We start from the raw sequence: 20,888 nt of genomic DNA, 5'->3' as shown, positions 1-20,888 counted from the left end.
TCCCCGCACACAGGGAAACCCCACCCCTCCCCGCACACAGGAAACCCCACCCCTCCCCGCACACAGGGAAACCCCACCCCTCTTCATACACAGGAAACCCCACCCCTTCCCGCACACAGGGAAACCCCACCCCTCTTCATACACAGGAAACCCCACCCCTTCCCGCACACAGGGAAATCCCACCCCTCTTCCTACACAGGAAAAACCCGCCCCCTCCCCGTACACAAGGAAACCCCATCCCTCTTCATACACAGGAAACCCCACCCCTCCCCGCACACAAGGAAAACCCACCCCTCCTTGTACACAGGGAAATCCCGTACACAAACCACCGTCCCCTCCCCGTATACAGGGAAAACCCATACACACTGTCCTCTCCCCGTACACAGGCTTACCCCGCCCCCTCTCATACACAAACTGAGCCCTTCTCCCTGTACACGGGGACTCTCTCCCACGCCCTGTCCAAGCTCACTCTTCCACCCCCTCACTGAGGCATTCCCTGCCTGGCCCCTCTCTGCCCTCTCACCGACGTGTACGCCGTCTGCTCGCGGGCCTGGTGAGAGATTGCAGAATCCATGTGGATCAACCCCAGGAAGTTGAGACACAGCGGTGGGGTCAGTCGACAGAACAGCCTGCAAAGCAACAGGGTCACAGGTCAGGGGTCCTGGGCTAGGCTCGTCAGAAACATCACACCATTCAGCAGCTTGCTGCCCAGATGGAGGAGGGGTTGGTTGGAAAGAGGAGGGCATTTCTGGTCCAATAGATGGTGAAGAAGGATATCTGTAATTGCAGCAGATTCCAGATGAACTGGGACAGTAGGTGAGGGAACAGCAGATGCAATTTAATTCAGAGAAATGTTCCCCAGGGCTAAATGCTATTTGTTATTGACAGTGAAGATGATTTTCAGGATTTACTGAGGGATGTCCATCTGCTGGGTTAATGATCCAAGGAATGGGAAATGGAGTTTAATTGAGGTGTCATACACAACATACTCAACAGGTCAGGCAGCATCTAGGGGGAAAAAAAAAAGAGTTCAGTTGATGTCTCGGGCCAAGACCCTTAAGCATCTGCAGATTTTCTCTTGTTTGTGATTTAAGTGAAGTATTGGACTTTAGGAAGGCAAATGAAGATAGGACTTTAATGATGAATTGTTGGGCTCTGGGGAGTTTTGCAGAATCAAGGGATCTTGGAATATAAGTACTGGCTCCTTGAAAGTGGTTGTACAGGTAAACAGGGTTAGGGTTTGGCAGGAGTATTTTGGCATGTGGCCTTCTCCGGTCAGGACACTGAGTTGGGAGGTTGTACAAGATGTTCACTTTGGTCACCCTGAAATAGGGAAGATAAGTAGGTTGGAAACAGTGCAGAGGAGATTTACAAAGATATTGCTTGGACTCATGGGAATGAGGTTGAGCAAGTTAGGACTTTATTCACTGGAGGAGAGGTGGAATGAAGGTGAATGCACAGCCTTTTTTCCTCGGTTGAGTAATGAAGAACTAGAGGAGATGGGATTAAACTGAGAGAGAAAAGATTGAACAGGAAACCGAGGGGCAATGTTTTCATTCAGAAGGTGATCTGTATATGGAACGAGCTGCCAGAGGCAGGTACATTAACAACTTTTTAAAAAGTACTTGGACAGGAAAGGTTTAGAGGGAAATAGGCAAAAAGTGGGAAGAGAGGACTGGCTCAGATGTGAATCTTGTTTGGTTTGGTTCTGTACCGAATGAGCATGACAAAGTGCGTAGCGTTGCACTTTGGGAAGAATAACCAGGGCAGGACTTGCAGAGAGTTCTGGGCAATGCTGTAGAAGAGAGACCGCGGGGGACAGGGCAGCAAGTACAGGAATTACACGTCATGTTACAGCTGGACAGGTCATTGGTGTAAAGGCAAGCACAAAAGGCTGCCAGGAGCTGCTCTGGGGAGTGGGGGGGTGGGGCCGGAGACGGGGGAGGCACAGTTAGAGCCAGAGGGGTCAGCGATTCGCCCGTCCACCCCCCCACACACTCACATGCCACTGAAGAGCAGGCTGTAGGCGTCAGTCTGGTGGTGAGCAGCCAGGTAGTAGTAGTTAAATACCCGAATGCGGAACACTGTCCAGTAGACACAAATGCTCAGGAAGGAGATGCTGATGAAACAGGCCATCTGATGGGGAGAGGAGAGGGGGCAACATCAGAGTCTGACCCCTGACCTCCACCCACCACTCCTGCAAAGCCCACCAACAACGACCGGGTTTGCCCCTTGGTGAGCCGTGACACCTCTCCACACCCAGCCCTCCGGCCAGCCAGGTTCAATCCCACTGCTGTCTGTACAGGGGATTCTCCCCGTGACCAGGCAGGGTTCCTCTGGGTGCAGCAGCCCAGAGACATTTGGTTAGTAGGCTAATTGGTCATTGTAAATTGACCCGTGATGAGGCTAGGGTTAAATTGTGACTTGTTGAGTGACGCAGCTCAAAGGGCCTGTCTTGTGTTGTATCTCGATAAATAAACACACCCCACCCACTATGACCCCCCTCTCCCAGCTCGAAGGGCCCGTCCTGTGTTGTATCTCGATAAACAGATAAACGCAACTCTCCCATCCCCCGGCACTGACCTGAATGTGCAGGTAGTTGTAGGTGGACTGGGCCAGGCTGATAAAGATGGCGAAGGGTGAGAGGACGGGGTTGGTACTGAAGAAGCTGCACTCAGACCAGACCACCAGCACCGAGAAGGCAGCCAGCACCAGAGCCAGGGCTCGGTAACACCATCCGCGAAGCACACACTCCCAGTACCACTCTGCAGGGAAAGGCATATCACATGTCATGCGCGGCACGGGGGGGGGGGGGGGAGAGGTGTCACCAGGGTCAGGCATTGTCAGAACCGCAGAGGTTACATGTTCGGGGGTGGGGGGACAGACGACTTGGGAGAGGAGCACAGTAAACACGGGTCACATGGTTGGGAGGGGCTGTGAGTTCAACAGGGGATCTGGAGCCAAGTCTGGTGCTGAGGGATGAGGGTCAAGGGTCGATGGCCAGGTTGCAGTGACTCACCGACACGGGGGGGGGGGTTGTAGACGCAGGGGGTGACTCACTGACACGGGGGGGGGGTGGAGACGACGTGGGTGACTCACCGACACGGGGGGGGGGGTGGGGTGGTGGAGACGACGTGGGTGATTCACCGACACGGGGGGGGGTGGTGTAGACGTAGGGGGTGACTCACCGACACGGGGGGAGGGTGTAGACGTAGGGGGTGACTCACCGACACGGGGGGGAGGGTGTAGTCGTAGGGGGTGACTCACCGACACGGGGGGAGGGTGTAGACGTAGGGGGTGACTCACCGACACGGGGGGAGGGTGTAGACGTAGGGGGTGACTCACCGACACGGGGGGGGGGGTGGAGACGACGTGGGTGACTCACCGACACGGGGGGGGGTGGGGTGGTGGAGACGACGTGGGTGATTCACCGACACGGGGGGGGGGGGTGGTGTAGACGTAGGGGGTGACTCACCGACACGGGGGGAGGGTGTAGACGTAGGGGGTGACTCACCGACACGGGGGGGAGGGTGTAGACGTAGGGGGTGACTCACCGACACGGGGGGGAGGGTGTAGACGTAGGGGGTGACTCACCGACATGGGGGGAGGGTGTAGACGTAGGGGGTGACTCACCGACACGGGGGGAGGGTGTAGACGTAGGGGGTGACTCACTGACACGGGGGGGGGTGGAGACGACGTGGGTGACTCACCGACACGGGGGGGGGGGTGGGGTGGTGGAGACGACGTGGGTGATTCACCGACACGGGGGGAGGGTGTAGACGTAGGGGGTGACTCACTGACACGGGGGGGGGGTGGAGACGACGTGGGTGACTCACCGACACGGGGGGGGGGTGGGGTGGTGGAGACGACGTGGGTGATTCACCGACACGGGGGGGGGTGGTGTAGACGTAGGGGGTGACTCACCGACACGGGGGGAGGGTGTAGACGTAGGGGGTGACTCACCGACACGGGGGGAGGGTGTAGACGTAGGGGGTGACTCACCGACACGGGGGGAGGGTGTAGACGTAGGGGGTGACTCACCGACACGGGGGGGGGGAGGGTGTAGACGTAGGGGGTGACTCACCGACACGGGGGGAGGGTGTAGACGTAGGGGGTGACTCACCGACACGGGGGGGGGGAGGGTGTAGACGTAGGGGGTGACTCACCGACACGGGGGGAGGGTGTAGACGTAGGGGGTGACTCACCGACACGGGGGGAGGGTGTAGACGTAGGGGGTGACTCACCGACACGGGGGGTGTAGACGTAGGGGGTGACTCACCGACACGGGGGGTGTAGACGTAGTGGGTGAACCAGCCCCTGGACTCGCAGTTCTGGAATCCCGGGACAAAGTGTCGGCTGGTGCTGCTCTGGTTCCGTGCCACGTCCTCCAGGTGGAATGCCTGTGCCAGCAGCATGTCCCACTGTACCCGGGTCCGCTGGTATCGCTGTACAGCGTATATCACCTACAGACACACACGGAATGAGGGCAGGGAGAATTCACACCCTCCACCACGTTGTGACCAGTCCCCACCCACCTATGAAGTCCCACCCACAGACTGGGTGACAGCAGTGGCCACCCATCGGTCACTCACCTGTTTGTGCAACTTCACCAAGCTCCTCTCACTCGGATAGGTGTTTGTGTTCTCATCAAAGTCCTCGTAGTCATCCATGTTCCTGCCCATCCTCTCCTGGTACTCTGTGGGGCACTGAGATATAGCAGCATTCACTAATACAGCAAACCAACTGCTCCCAGTGCATATTACAACCAAACCAGCTCACCCCATCCCCACCCAAAACCAGCAGCTCCCAGTATCCCACCCACCCAAAACCAGCAGCTCCCAGTATCCCACCCACCCAAAACCAGCAGCTCCCAGTATCTCACCCGCCCAAAGCCAGCAGCTCCCAGTATCTCACCCGCCCAAAGCCAGCAGCTCCCAGTATCTCACCCGCCCAAAGCCAGCAGCTCCCAGTATCCCACCCGCCAAAACCAGCAGCTCCCAGTATCCCACCCGCCAAAACCAGCAGCTCCAGTATCCCACCCGCCAAAACCAGCAGCTCCCAATATCTCACCCGCCCAAAGCCAGCAGCTCCCAGTATCCCAGCCGCCAAAACCAGCAGCTCCCAGTATCCCACCCGCCCAAAGCCAGCAGCCCTCAGTACCTCACTCATCCAAAACCAGCAGCTCCCCATAACTCACCTAACCAAAACCAGCAGCTACCCAGCACATTACCCACCCAAAGCCAGCAGCTCCCAGGATCTCACCCACCCAAAGCCAGCAGCTCCCAGGATCTCACCCACCCAAAACCAGCAGCTCCCAGGATCTCACCCACCCAAAACCAGCAGCTCCCAGGATCTCACCCACCCAAAACCAGCAGCTCCCAGGATCTCACCCACCCAAAACCAGCAGCTCCCAAGATCTCACCCACCCAAAACCAGCAGCTCCCAAGATCTCACCCACCCAAAACCAGCAGCTCCCAGTATCTCACCCACCCAAAACCAGCAGCTCCCAGTATCTCACCCACCCAAAACCAGCAGCTCCCAGTATCTCACCCACCCCAAACCAGCAGCTCCCAGTATCTTACCCACCCAAAACCAGCAGCTCTCAGTACCTCACTCATCCAAAACCAGCAGCTCTCCATAACTCACCTACCCAAAACCAGCAGCTACCCAGTACTTCACCCACCCAAAGCCAGCAGCTCCCAGTACCTCACCCACCCAAAGCCAGCAGCTCCCAGTACCTCATCCACCCAAAGCCAGCAGCTCTGGTACAAACATCTACCTGGAATCTCTCAATCCTCATCCCTAATGTAATTCTGTTGAATGCTGCGGTTCCGGAAATGTGGTGAGGCAACCCCTCAATCAGTAATCCCCCCCCCCCCATGCCCCCACTCACCTTCCGGAGAATGGTGTCCACAAACTTCCTGAGGGGGTGGTTGTATTTGACTGTGTCATTCAGCTTCCTCACCTCCTGTGGGAACAGGGCACAGGCAGTTACCACCACCCAGCAATGTTACTGGAGGCAGGGAGGGCAAAGGTGGAGGATGTGGAGCAGGTGAATGGGAGGGGCGTGTATTCCAGAGGGGGACAAACACAAGAGACTTTGCAGAGAATGGAAATCTCGAGCAACACCACAAAATGCCTGGTGACCCCCCCCACCCCCCGACCCTGACCACTGGGCGACCCTTCCTGACAAAGACCCTGGCGACATCACCTCTGATGTAGGCCTCAGGCTGGCTGCAGGAGCTCTGTCTGCACTTCTCCCCAGCTTGGTAAAATAAGCAACCTATTTAAATGCCCCTCCCACCACCAGACTCTCTTTCTCCCCTTCAGTGGGCAGGAGATAAAACACTTCATTCTGCATTGCTGTTTCCCCTCAATGCACTGGTGTAATGAAATGACTTGTATGAACAGTAGACAAGATTAACTTTGTACCTGTACATGAATCAGAATCAGGTTCAATATCACTGCCATGTGTTATGAAATTTGTTTTGCAGCAGCTGTACATTGCAATACATAACAAAAAGTTATAAAATATATATATAGCATGTATGTGTGTATACGTTAAAAGAAGTAAATTAACTAAACAGCGCAGAGAGAAAGGAAAACATTCTGAGGTGGCGTTCATAGGTTCATTGTCCATTCAGAAATCTGATGGCGAACGGGAGGAAGCTGTTCTGGAGCGTGTGTGTCTTCAGGCTCCTGTACCTCTTTGAACACAGAGTCCATTAGTCTCTGGAAAGTCTGTGCTGCGTTTTTCAGCCCAAGCAGCATGCGCAGAATCACAAATAGACCAAACGGAGTTATGACAGCAGTTTTGGGAATGTCCTCAGCACACTCACTTGATGGTAGCCCCTAACTATGTCTACTTTAGAAAAAAATCTTTCCAGCTATGTCTTGATTATGTGGGAACAGGAACGAAAGGGGTCAGTGGCTGCCTTAAGGCACATGGACAGCAACCACCATTGGGCTAAGGTTGAATATCTTCAGCCCTCCACACGGTTCCTGCGCACAATGCCAAGCAGTTCCATGTTTGTAAACTTAGCCTTTGCACTGGCCAGCTTTTCTGAATCCATTTACGTGCACAGGCATAGACTGGCAAGCCAGTTGTGGAAACGTGGTGCTCGACCCCATACTTTCTGTCTGCAGTGGAAAATGTGGGCTTGGTGAGGTTTGGGAACTCACCCAGCAGGTGAGTGAATTCACATGTGGTGATCTACACGTTAGACAGTCATCACAGGGAATATACTGGAAGTACAAGGAAACACCCAAGGTCCTTTATATCTACTAGCCAGTAGTGCTTGAGATGTACTAACAGTGCTTTGGCGCACAGGAAACATGCAGAGGTCCAGCAACTTCATCCAAGGTGAAGTCCCACCGAAACAGAGCATCACACATCATGTCGCACAAGTCTGGATCCTTCTGCTGCTGGCAGCCTCCAGCAAGGGTTCGCTGCCCTCTGCCTCATAATCGATTGGTGACAGCCTGTCCCCCACAGGAAGTGTTGCCCTGAAAGGGTGTCCACAATGAACGACCCTGGCAGCTGGGCCTCTGATGTCCCCATCAGCTGGAGCTGGTGAAGCTGCATGGTGGTCAGCACTTACAGGAGCTTGTGCTGAAGCATGCACTGTAAAAACAGAGCCCGTGTCAGTGTTGTCTGGTTTGGAGCCATGGTGGTCAGAACTTACAGGAGTTTGTGCTGAAGCATGCACTGTAAAAACAGAGCCCATGTCAGAGCCATGGCCAGGAGTTGGCTGACAGCCCTGCTGACCAGGCCTCCCGAGGCAGGGGAAGGAGAAGGAGAAGCAACAATGCATCTCTGCCTGGCTGAATGTAGGCTTTTGGTCATTTCAGTAAGTTCTCTATAGTCATCACGGGTGTACAAGTGAAGGCTATGCAAACTCGATCAAACAAGGAGAGATGACACGTAGTCCATTAGTTCTGAAGGCCCAGCGTCACCCAATCCAGGCACGGAGAGCAGCCATTTGGTGAGCTCAGACTCAGACAGCCCGAAAGTCTGGATAGGTGAGTTTTCAGAGTGACACATTTATACGTGAGGCTGGGTCTTCCACTTGACTCAGACCCCGGCTGCAGTGCAGCTACTCAGCGATGTTATGATCTATTATCATCCCCGGTCATTTCTCGAACCGTGAAACAAGATAAAATAAAACTTTATTTATCCGAAAGGAAATTATCGTTGCGCAGTTGTTCAATCAGAAATATACTCTAAAAATACAAAATGAGGTATGAAAAAGAAATTGTGTAAAATATAGGTGTGCAATGAAACCATATACTTAAGGAGAAGTTGTAGTCTTACAGCTACAGGGAGAAAGGATCTCCTGTGGTGTTCAGTGGGACACCTTAGTGGAATCAATCCGTTACTAAAGATACTCCTCGGTTTGTCCACATGGGCTTCTGCACCTGCAAACCACATCACAACAAGTTGCTCCCCAAACACCAGACGCTTCAAAGTGACTGCCTCGGTCGACATGTCCTTGAGTAACTCTGGAATTGTCCACAAGACCATAAGATATTGGAGCAGAATTAGGCCATTTGGCCCATCGAGTCTGCTCTGCCATTTCATCATGGCTGATCCAATTTTCCTCTCAGCCCCAATCTAATACCTTCTCACCAGATCCCTTCATACCCTGACCAGTCAAAAATCTATCAACCTCCGCCTTAAATATACATAAAGACTTGGCCTCCACAGCTGCCTGTGGCAAAGAACCCCACAGATTCACCACTCTCTGGCTGAAGAACTTCCCCCTCATCTCCATTCTAAAAAGACACTGCTCTATTCTGAAGCTGTGTCCTCTGGTCTTAGACTCTCCCGTCACAGGAAACATCCTCTCCACATCCACTCTATCAAGGCCTTTCACCATTTGAAAGGCTTCAAGGAGGTCACGCCTCGTTCTTCTGAATTCCACTGATTACAGGCCCAGAGCCATCAAACTCTTCAAATGACAAGCTATTCAATCCTGGAATCATTTTCGTGAACCTCCTATCCACTATCTATTCCTCTTATTATCTTGTACACCTCTACCATGTCTCCTTTCATCCTCCTCCTTGCCAAAGAATAAAGCCATAGCTCCCTTAATCTCTGATCATAATGCATACTCTCCAAACCAGGCAGCATCCTGGTAAATCTCCTCTGTACCCTTTCCAATGCTTCCACATCCTTCCTATAGTGAGGTGACCAGAACTGGACACAGTACTCCAATTGTGCCCTAACCAGAGTTTTATAGAGCTGCACCATTACCTCACGACTCTTAAACTCTATCCCTCGACTTATGAAAGCTAACACCCCATAAGCTTCACGCATCAAAGTTGCTGGTGAACACAGCAGGCCAGGCAGCATCTCTAGGAAGAGGTACAGTCAACGTATCTGGCCGAGACCCTTCGTCAGGACCCCATAAGCTTTCTTAACTACCCTATCTACCTGTGAGGCAACTTTCAGGGATCTATGGACATGTACCCCCAGATCCCTCTGCTCCTCCACACTACCAAGTATCCTGCCTTGGAGTTTGTCCTTCCAAAATGTACCACCTCACACTTCTCCAGGTTGAACTCCATCTGCCACTTCTCAGCCCACTTCTGCATCCTATCAATGTCTCTCTGAAATCTTCGACAATCCTCTACACTATCCACAACACCACCAATCTTTGTGTCGTCTGCAAACTTGCCAACCCACCCTTCTACCCCCACATCCAGGTTGTTAAAAAAAAAATCACGAAAAGTAGAGGTCCCAGAACAGATCCTTGTGGGACACCACTAGTCACTATCCTCCAATCTGAATGTACTCCCTCCACCACCACCCTCTGCTTTCTGCAGGCGAGCCAATTCTGAATCTACCTGGCCAAACTTCCCTGGATCCCATGCCTTCTAACTTTCTGAATAAGCCTACCGTGTGGAACCTTGTCAGATGCCTTACTAAAATCCATATAGATCACATCTACTGCACTACCCTCATCTATACGCCTGGTCACCTCCTCAAAGAACTCTATCAGGCTTGTTAGACACGATCTGCCCTTCACAAAGCCATGCTGGCTGTCCCTGATCAGACCATGATTCTCTAAATGCCCACAGATCCTATCTCTAAGAATCTTTTCCAACAGCTTTCCCTCCACTGACGTAAGGCTCACTGGTCTATAATTACCCGACTATCCCTACTACGTTTTTTTGAACAAGGGAACAACATTCGCCTCCCTCCAATCCTCCGGTACCATTCCTGTGGACAACGAGGACATAAAGATCCTAGCTAGAGGCTCAGCAATCTCTTCCCTCACCTTGTGGAACAGCCTGGGGAATATTCCGTCAGGCCCCGGGGACTTATCCGTTCTAATGTATTTTAACAACTCCAACACCTCCTCTCCCTTAATATCAACATGCTCCAGAACATCAACCTCACTCATATTGTCCTCACCATCATCAAGTTCCCTCTCATTGGTGAATACCAAAGAGAAGTATTCATTGAAGACCTCGCTCACTTCCACAGCCTCCAGGCACATCTTCCCACCTTTATCGCTCATCAGTTCTACCTTCACTCCTGTCATCCTTTTGTTCTTCACATAATTGAAGAATTCCTTGGGGTTTTCCTTTACCCTACTCGCCAAGGCCTTCTCATGCCCCCTTCTTGCTCTCTTCAGCCCCTTCTTAAGCTCCTTTCTTGCTTCCCTATATTCCTCTATAGACCCATCTGATCCTTGCTTCCTTAACCTCATGTATGCTGCCTTCTTCCACCTGACTAGATTTTCCACCTCACTTGTCACCCATGGTTCCTTCACCCTACCATTCTTTATCTTCCTCACTGGGACAAATTTATCCCTTACATCCTGCAAGAGATCTCTAAGCATCGACCACATGTCCATAGTACATTTCCCTGCAAAAACATCATCCCAATTCACACCTGCAAGTTCTAGTCTTATAGCCTCATAATTTGCACTTCCCCAATTAAAAATTTTCCTGTCCTGTCTTATTCTATCCTTTTCCATGATAATGCTAAAGGCCAGGGAGTGGTGGTCACTGTCCCCCAGATGCTCACCCACTGAGAGATCTGTGACTTGACCCGGTTCATTACCTAATACTAGATCTACTATGGCATTCCCCCTCATTGGCCTGTCCACATACTGTGACAGGAATCCGTCCTGGATACACTTAACAAACTCTGTCCCGTCTAAACCATTGGAACTAATCAGGTGCCAATCAATATTAGGGAAGTTAAAGTCACCCATGATAACAACCCTGTTATTTTTGCACCTTTCCAAAATCTGCCTCCCAATCTGCTCCTCTGTATCTCTGCTGCTATAGAATACTCCCAGTAGAGTAACTGCTCCCTTCCTGTTCCTGCCTTCCACTCATACTGACTCTAAAGAGGATCCTGCTACATTACCCACCCTTTCTGTTGCTGTAATAGTATCCCTGACCAGTAATGCCACCCCTCCTCCCCTTTCTCCCCCCTCTCTATCCCTTGGACATTCAGCTCCCAACTACAACCATCCTTCAGCCACGATTCTGTGATGGTCACATCACACGTGGCAAGCTGTAATATTGCAACAAGATCATCAACCTTATCTCTTATACCATGCGCATTTAGATAGAACACCTTGAGTACTGTACTTGCCATCCTTTCTGAATCTACATCCCTAATGATTTGATACTCAGCCTGTTGAGTGCCAACTAAATCCCATCACCTGCCTGCCATTCCTGACAGTCTGACTACACGCTATCTTTGCTTTTTTACCATCTGTCCTATCCCGAGTCCCTTCACTCCAGTTCCCACTCCACTGCTAAATTATTTAAACCCTCCCCAACAGATCTAACAAACTTGCCTGTGAGAAATTTGGTTCCCCTCAGATTCAAGTGCAACCCGTCACTTTTGAAGAGGTCATACCTCCCCCAGAAGAGATCCCAGTGATCCAAGAACCTGAAACCCTGTCCCCTGCATCAGCTTGTCGGCCATACATTAATTTGTCAAATCATCCTGTTTCTACCCTCACTGGTGTGTGGGAGAGGCAGCAATCCAGAAATTACCACTCAGGAGGTCCTGCTTCTCAGCTTTCTCCCTCGCTCCTCGAAATTCTCTTTTCAGGATTTGTTTGTTTTTCCTCCTTTATCATTTGTACCAATAGGTACCAAGACATCTGGCTGCTCCCCCTCCCTCTCCAAAACGTTGTGGACGTGATGCGAAACATCCCTGACCCTGGCACCTGGGAGGCAACATGCCATCCGGGTGTCCCGTTCACGTCCACAGAATCTCCTGTCTGTTCCCCTCACTATCGAGTCTCCTATCAATACCACTCCCTTCTTCTCCCTCTTTCCCTTCTGCACACGGACCCGTGCACAGTGCCTGTAACCCAGTCGCCGTGGCATTCCCCTGGGAAGTCATCCCTCACAACAGTATCCAAATACTTACTTTTGAGGAGAATGACCACAGGGGTGCTCTGCGCTAACTGTCTATTCACATTTCCATTTCTTCTGACAGTCACCCAGCGACTCGCCTCCTGCAACTTCAGGGTGACTCCTTCCCTGTAACTCTGATCGGTTATCTTCTCACTCTCCCGTACAAGCCGAAGGCCATCCAGTTGCTGCTCCAGATCCCTAACACGGACTTCAAGGAGCTGCAGCCGGATGCACTTCATGCAGATGTAGTTCAACATCCGACATGAAGAACACACAACAGCCACTTACTGCAGAAAGAGAAAGAAGCTTACCCAGAGTGAACCCCTCTTTCAAGCCGAAGCCTCCTTTGAGCCAAAGCCAGACACCATTGACCTACTCCCAACAATGGCCGCTCCGCTCGTCCCTTCTGTACTTGTAACCGTTGCCGATCTGCGGAAACCTTGTCGCTGTGGCCTGCTCCTGTGCTGATTTGGCCGTCGGAATGGTGAACTGTAGTTGAGTAGAGATGACTTCCAACCCCACCACACACTACCACTCACCTCCATCACATCCTCCAGTGTTTCCTCTGCATCCACCTTTTCGGTCATGAGTTTGGCTGCCTTGAACTGGGCCTTTGCCAGTAGGTGTCCGCGTTGTGCTGCCTGCCAGTAGGAGCGAGGCAGTTCCACCAGGCCATACCCCAGCAGGAGCACCAGCAGGAAGAGGCCCCAGGTATTGGCAGCCGTGATGCCTATGGTTTGCAGCTGGTACCTGTGGTAGTGGTGAGGCACTGGGGTCAGACCACCGAGATACTCCCATCCCCACAAATCCATCCATTAAGGCTAGCATGCTGTATGTCCTCTGTACCTCCCTATCCACTGATGTGGGCTTGGAGCTCTGTACATCAATGCTGTTATCGGCCCTGCCACTAACTATCAACATTTGATTTTCCAACGTGCAACACCTCACAATGGTCTGGAATAAACTCTAGTTACCATCTCTCCAGCTACATTTTCATCTGACCTACATCCTGCTGAATTCCTTGACAACCCTCCTCACTAATCCCACTGCCTATAATTTCATCCAGGTCATTTATATACATCAAACAGCAGAGATCCTAGCACTGATCCCTGTGGCATACCACTGGTCACGGATCTCCAGGTAAAATTAACACCCCTCCACCACCAGCCTCCCAAACCAATCTTGCATCCAATTTACCAAGTCTCTCCATGGATCCTTAATCTTCCAGATCTGCCTACCATGAGGGGTGTTGCTGAAATCCAAGTAAACAACTGCCCAATCATCTGCACCACTGCCACAAAAAAAAAATCACCTCCCCCACACAACGCCAAGACGACTTTCCCTCTCTGTAAAGCCCTCGCATACAGAACATTTAACACCTGGAATATTGGGCATCCAGACCAAGTCACTTTGCAGCTAGGTCTCGAATTGATCAAGGAGCAAAGAGAACGTTCACGAGAATGATCCTGGGAATGCAAGGGTTAAGGTATGAGGAACACTTGGTGGCACTGGGCCTATACTTGCTAGAGTTTGGAGGAATGAGGGAGGATTTCATTGAAACCTAGTGAACACTGAAAGCTCTAGATTTTGCGGGTGTGGAGAGGATGTTTCCTATAGTGGGGAACTCTAGGACCAGAGGACAGACGGACATCCACCTAGAATACAGATGAGGAGGAATTTCTTTAGCTAGAGGGTGGTGAAACTGTGCAATTCATTGCTACAGATGGCTGTGGAGGCCCAGTCATTGAGTATATTTAACGTGGAGGTTGATAGGTAATTGATCAGTCAGGGTATCAAAGGTTACAGGGAGAAGACAGAAGAATGAGATTGAGAAATCAGTCAGTGTGGATTGGCGGAGCAGAGTCAATGGGTTAAATGGCCTAATTCTGCTCCTGTATGTAATGGTTTCAAAACATGACAGCTGTGGAAAACTCAGCACGCCAGACAGCATCTGTGGAAGGTGATAATTCAGATCTGTCCCTTGCCTTAGGACAAGTGCAGAGAGACACCCTGAGAACAGTACTATAGCTTGCACTGTGTGGGCATCTTCACACTGTGAAAGAACAACTCCACACATCGGAAGGGCCACTGACCGCTCATTCGGCCCCTCAAACATCAGAGCTGACCAGATTTCCAGCCCACTCTTCAGTACATTCCACCTGCCAGGCACTCATCTGTTCAGTTCCCCTGTCACTGTTACCTCATTGTCCACAGCGGTCCCGACACTCCTGTACAGGGGAGTCCCGTGTTCCTCTAGATCCTCATACACTTCCCCCCTCCTCACACATCCCCTCTGACGCACCTCCCCAACCATCACACCTCTCCACTCACCCTCCCTCAATAGACTTCCTCCCCTTCCTCCCCTCAGGCCACACTATCCCCCTCACTTCACAAAACTCCCTCACCTTCAGCCTCACTATTCCTCTCCTCCAATCTCTCCAGCCACACTAACACCCCTCCATCCCTCCCTTCCACCAACCTCCCTCCCCCTCCACCCGCACTATCCCTCCCCCCTCCGCCCGCGCTATACCCCCTCCCTCCGCCCGCACTATCCCCCCCCTCCACCCGCACTATCCCCCCTCCCTCCACCCGCACTATCCCCCCTCCCCCCGCGCTACCCCTCCCCCCTCCGCCCGCGCTATCCCCCCTCCCTCCGCCTGCGCTATCCCCCCTCCCTCCGCCCGCGCTATCCCTCCCTCCGCCCGCGCTATCCCTCCCTCCGCCCGCGCTATCCCTCCCTCCGCCCGCGCTATCCCTCCCTCCGCCCACGCTATCCCTCCCCCCCTCCACCCGCACTATCCCCCCTCCCTCCACCCGCACTATCCCCCCTCCCTCCACCCGCACTATCCCCCCCTCCCTCCACCCGCACTATCCCCCCCTCCCTCCACCCGCACTATCCCCCCTCCCTCCACCCGCACTATCCCCCCCTCCCTCCACCCGCACTACCCCCCTCCACCCGCGCTACCCCTCCCCCCTCCCCCCGCGCTACCCCTCCCCCCTCCGCCCGCGCTATCCCCCCTCCCTCCGCCCGCGCTATCCCCCCTCCCTCCGCCCGCGCTATCCCTCCCTCCGCCCGCGCTATCCCTCCCTCCGCCCACGCTATCCCTCCCTCCGCCCACGCTATCCCTCCCCCCCTCCACCCGCACTATCCCCCCTCCCTCCACCCGCACTATCCCCCCTCCCTCCACCCGCACTATCCCCCCTCCCTCCACCCGCACTATCCCCCCCTCCCTCCACCCGCACTATCCCCCCTCCCTCCACCCGCACTATCCCCCCTCCCTCCACCCGCACTACCCCCCTCCACCCGCGCTACCCCTCCCCCCTCCACCCGCGCTACCCCTCCCCCCTCCACCCGCACTATCCCCCCTCCCCCCGCGCTACCCCTCCCCCCTCCACCCGCGCTACCCCTCCCCCCTCCACCCGCACTATCCCCCCTCCCCCCGCGCTACCCCTCCCCCCTCCACCCACACTATCCCTCCCTCCACCCGCACTATCCCCCCTCCCTCCACCCGCACTATCCCCCCCTCCCTCCACCCGCACTACCCCCCTCCACCCGCGCTACCCCTCCCCCCTCCACCCGCGCTACCCCTCCCCCCTCCACCCGCACTATCCCCCCTCCCCCCGCGCTACCCCTCCCCCCTCCACCCACACTATCCCTCCCTCCACCCGCACTATCCCCTGCCTCCATCAGTGGGGGTTACACTCACCAGTCGAGCCTCAGCCCGGGGTGAACTGCCACGTAGATTAAGAGTGCTCCGAATATCAGCAGGTAGGTTCCGTAGTAGATGGCGTTCTCGATCAGAGCAGTTTTAATCTTGCCGGTGATGGAGAAATCGCCTGAGCGAGCGTACGATTGCATGAAGGGCAGCAGGATCCTGTGGTGCAGGTAACACACGTCATGGTTGTCTGTCCCATCCCAGGGTGAGGGGTGACACACGTCATCAATCTGTCTGCCCCGTCCCGGGTTGAGGGGTGAGGGTCACACGTCATGCCACTGGCTGCCCAGTCAGAGGGTGAGGGGTGCAGGTAAACCCAGATCCACCAGCTGAGCTGGCAGCTTGTTCCACACTCCCACCAAGAAACATTTCACCTTTCACCCCTCACCCTTAACCTATAACCTCTAGCTCCCGACTCTCCCATTCTTGGTGATGAAAGCCTGCTTGCATTGACCCTGTCTATACCGCTGAGAATTTGGAATTCCTTTATCAAATCTCATCCATGCTGATCACTTGCTGCCCTGAGCTTGTCCAATTGGCTCACATCATTTTAACCTTTTCTGTCCAACTGACACCTTGCTGCATCCCCAAGCACTTACCAAGTCAGGAACTGGGATGTCCAATAAACCACACGCCAAAAGACAGGCAGAATCCCACTGGGAATGTAACTCCAGGGTTTAAAGCATTCCTGAGGCAGCTGGGAACTGGCCTCGCTAGAGAAAGCAGGAGGAAAGTCACATCAACACCATTCTGTCTTGTCTACCTGATGCCAGCAGCAGGAGATGAGAACATAAGCAATGTTCTTTCACACAGAAGGACATTCCAGCAGCTGGCCAGAAGTAGGTTGTGGGGAACGCTGCGGAGGAATGCGGAATTACACAGGAAATTCCAAACCTTCCGACCTTGCAGCCAAGGGAAGTAGTGGGGCCAGGAGGAGATGTGCAGAAGTAACTGTATGGTCACAGTCATCAACACGAGGAAGGCAGCGACATGGAAGCACAGTGTTTAGTGTGACGCTGTTACAGCTCCCCTGCTCACAATGCAATTCTGATGCTGTTCCATAAGGAGTCTGTATGACCTCCCTGTGGAATGTGTCGCTTTTCTCAAGTCTTCCAGTTTCCTCGCACACTCCGAAGATGTACCGGGTAGGTTGCCCCGTTCATAGACCAGGGTCCATTGGGGATTGCTGGGGCGGTGTGACTGGAAGGAACAACTCTATGTCGAGTGGTCAGGTAAGTCAATAAAAAGCTGAAGGTTAAGGGAATGAGAGGTGCCGGAGGTGTGGATGGTGCAGGGTGGGAGGTCAGCAGAGTGGGCAACCAGCAGGAGGCACGAATGACGCAGAGGAGGTGGGGCGGACCGTGCAGAGTGGGGGCCAAGCGGCAGACGTTCAGGAGATGGTGAAGAAACAATGCCTTACCCGTGGGAGGAGTTGGCAGTGCTCACGATAAATGCCTTTGTGGAGTTGGAGGCTGCTGTGGGTAAAATCTTGGACTTGTCGACTTTACATTGTCTGTAAATGGTCTGAAACACAGAACAGGCAACATGTCTGCCTCACCGACCACAGTGTGCCATCGGGCTCGGCCACCCCAAACTTTCACCAGCACTCATGTCAGGGAGAGCTTGCACTACGTGGATCACTGAAGTCTCTTCCAGGGTGGGGCGGGGGTCTCATGTTGCAACATCATCACATGGCCGGTACTACTCATGAGGGTTTACACCGGAGTAGCAGGGATGCCAGCAGACCAGGGGTTGAGGTGAAGTTCGAGGGTCTGACAAGCAAGTCTGAAGGGAAGAACTATATTTGTAGCATTGGTGCAAGAGAAAAAGAACCAGCAGGTCACCTCTCGAAGGTTCCAATATTCCAGATGCAATCCAGAGGGATGTAAAAGAGATGCACAATGATCAGAGAGAGAGCATGTCATAGGGGGCCCAGTGGGGACACCAGCCACGGGGGGTGGGGTGGGCTGGCGGGGACACCAGTCACGGGGGCGCCCGCGGGGACACCAGCGACGGCGGGTGGGGGCGTCCGCGTGGACACCAGCGACGGAGGTGGTGGGGGGGCGGGCTGACGGAGACACCAGTCACGTGGGTGGGGGTGGGGGGGTGACACCAGCGATGGGGGTGGGGGCGCCCCGCGGGGACACCAGTCACGGGGGCGGGGGGGGGAACACCCGCCAAGGGGGCGGGGTGTCCTGTGGGGACACCAGCGACAGGGATGTGGGCGCCTGAGGGGATACCAGTGACGGGGGTGGGGTGTCCCGTGGGGACATCAGCGGCGGAAGGGGGGGACACACCAGCCAAGGGGGTGAGGGGTCCTGTGGGGACACACCAGCCAAAGGGGGGGGGTTGGGGGGGGAAAAACACACCAGCCAAGGGGTTGGGGGTCCTGCGGGGTTACACTACAGCCCTCCAGGGAGATAGAGGGCCGATAGGCAGATTAGGGAAAAGTATTAAAACAGACAGGGCTGTTGTTGTGGGAGACTTCCACATTCTCAATACTGATTGGGTCTCCTTCAGTGAAAGATGCTTCAATGGGGCAGAATTTGTTAGGTGAAATCAGCAGGGTTACTTGGATAGTCCAACTAATGGGTCCATACCAGACAAAAGTGATTGATGAGGTCTCTTATAGTAAACGTATCCAAAAAATTACGGTCGATGGGATCTGTGGTGAACTGGCCGTATGGATTCAGAAGGATCGCGTCCATAGAAGAGAGACGGCAACGGCTGAAGGCACTCGCTCTCTCTGGAGGTGTGTTACGCAGGGATCTGGACTGGGACCCATGCTGCTTGTGATGGGTCAGTCAGCTTGCAGACAACACAAAGATTGGTGGAGTTGTGAACGGTGTAGGTGGCCATCAAAGGATACATCAGGTAGAGATACAGGCAGAGGACTGACAGATGGAGATCAAGGGAACAGTACACAGTTAATGACAGGTCCCTTAACTGCACTGAACTACAGAGTGACCTCAGGGTCCAAGTCTATACTCACTGAAAGAAGACACTAGTAGATGGTGTGGTAAAAAGCAGTGCAAGTCAGGCTTGTCTTCAGTGGTCAGGACATTGAACAGAAGAGTCAGCACTTAGATTATTGTGCGCAATTGGGGGTCCTCATACCACAGTAATGAATGCAGAGGCTGCAGAGAAGATCAACGAGGACAAAGAGATGGCAGATGTAACACTAAATGGGAAGTGCATGGTCACCGTCGTGCCCTTTGGCGAAGGAACCAGTTATGTAGCAATATTGCGACACGATTACAGATCTGGGCATTCCGAAGTTTGGAGTTCAATCCCAGCAGCGCCCTGTACGACCACTTGGAATGTGTGAGTTTTCTCCGGGTCCTCTGGTTTCATCCCACAGTCCAAAGACATAACCTGGGTAGGTTAACGGGTCATTGTAAATTGTCCAATGGTTAATTGGGTTTGTCTGAGGTTACTGGGGCAGCATGGATCGAAGAGCTGATTCTGCCTGTATCACTTAATAATTTAATTTAATTTTTATTTAAAGGGTTAACTACTTTCCAAATGGGGAGAAATTTTAAAAAATCTGAGGCACAAATGGACTTAGGTGTCCTCATGAAGGATTCCTTAAAGATTAAATTGCAGGTTGAATCAGTGGTGAGGGAGACAAATGCAATGTTACCATTCATTTCAAGAGGACTGGAATATAAAGGCAAGGATGTAATGTTGAAACTTTATAAAGCACTGGTGAGGCCTCACTTGGAGTACTGTGAGCCATTTTGGGCCCCTTATCTTAGAAAGGATGTGCGAAATTCGAGAGGGTTCAAAGAAAGTTTATGAAAATGATTCTGGGACTGAACGGGTTAATGTATGAGGAGCATTTGATGGCTCTGGGCCTGTACTTGCTGAAGTTTAGAAGAATGAGAGATCTAACTGAAAAGTCTGGATAAGGTGAATGAGGAGAGGATGTTTCCTATATGGGGAGAGTCTAAGACCAGAGGGCACAGCCTCAGAATAGAGGGATGTCTATTTAGAACAGACATGAGGAAAAATTTCTTTAGCCAGTGGGTGGCAAATCTGTGGAATTCGTTGCCAAAGACAGCTGTGCAGGCCAAGTCATTGGGTACATTTAAAGTGGAGGTTGATAGATTCTTAATTGATCAGGTTACGGCGAGAAGGCAGGAGATTGGGGTTGGGAGGGACAATACATCAGCCATGATGGAATGGCGGAGCAAAGACAATGTGCCGAAGGTGCAACTCTGCTCTCGTGACTTGAGGTTTCATGGACATTAGCAGAGGACCAATTCGATTAGGGGGAGGGGGATTCGCACATGTTGGGGAGAAGAGTTTAAAAAAGAAGCATTTCGCAGGGCTTGACGATTTAGCAGTGGAGCAATCGATTCGCGATTCATTGGCAAGAGCAAATAAAAGTCAAGCAGGGTGAAGGCAGAGTTTGGCCATTGTATGAGGGGACCAGTGTATGAGTGGTAACTTGAGGCTTTAGCGAGGAGGCACAGGTGGGCAGCAGGTAAGGTTTTTGTAGTGGTTGAATAAAAGGTCACCAAATTAAAGTTAGTTAAATAAAGTAGGGATGAAGGCAGGGTCGGGTGATGTGCTGTAGCTGCATGATGTGGGAGCTGGTGAAGCCCATTGTGCTTCCTGGTGACCACATCTGGCTGCTCGAGGAACTCAGACTCAAAGTTGATGGCCGGGAATCTGAGCTTTAAACACTGCGGCACATCAGGAGTTACCTGGATTCTCTGTTTCAGGAAGTAGTCACACCCATTAGATTAGCTGCCTCAAATTCGGCCTGTG

At 53.0% G+C, this 20,888-nt stretch overlaps 1 protein-coding gene across 2 annotated transcripts in view; it reads right to left on the bottom strand.

Annotated features, from left to right (window-relative positions):
• Positions 1-20,888, bottom strand: part of lmbrd2b (LMBR1 domain containing 2b) — a 43,172-nt gene that overhangs the window by 12,251 nt on the left and 10,033 nt on the right. For both annotated transcript variants that reach the window (XM_063049671.1, XM_063049670.1), the window contains exons 3-12: positions 17,533-17,636; positions 16,712-16,825; positions 16,104-16,271; positions 12,936-13,146; positions 5,894-5,968; positions 4,593-4,706; positions 4,280-4,463; positions 2,584-2,765; positions 2,003-2,136; positions 524-629 (exon numbers count right to left, since the gene is read on the bottom strand). In XM_063049671.1, coding sequence (XP_062905741.1) covers positions 524-629; positions 2,003-2,136; positions 2,584-2,765; positions 4,280-4,463; positions 4,593-4,706; positions 5,894-5,968; positions 12,936-13,146; positions 16,104-16,271; positions 16,712-16,825; positions 17,533-17,636 — 1,392 coding nt within the window. The remainder of the gene's footprint in view (positions 1-523; positions 630-2,002; positions 2,137-2,583; positions 2,766-4,279; positions 4,464-4,592; positions 4,707-5,893; positions 5,969-12,935; positions 13,147-16,103; positions 16,272-16,711; positions 16,826-17,532; positions 17,637-20,888) is intronic.

Source organism: Mobula hypostoma, chromosome 5 (genome assembly GCF_963921235.1).
Source record: "Mobula hypostoma chromosome 5, sMobHyp1.1, whole genome shotgun sequence".
In the NCBI taxonomy this organism is placed as follows: Eukaryota; Metazoa; Chordata; class Chondrichthyes; order Myliobatiformes; family Myliobatidae; genus Mobula; species Mobula hypostoma.
Note: the sequence above shows the minus strand (reverse complement) of the source record. Positions and strands in the feature narration are given on the sequence as shown.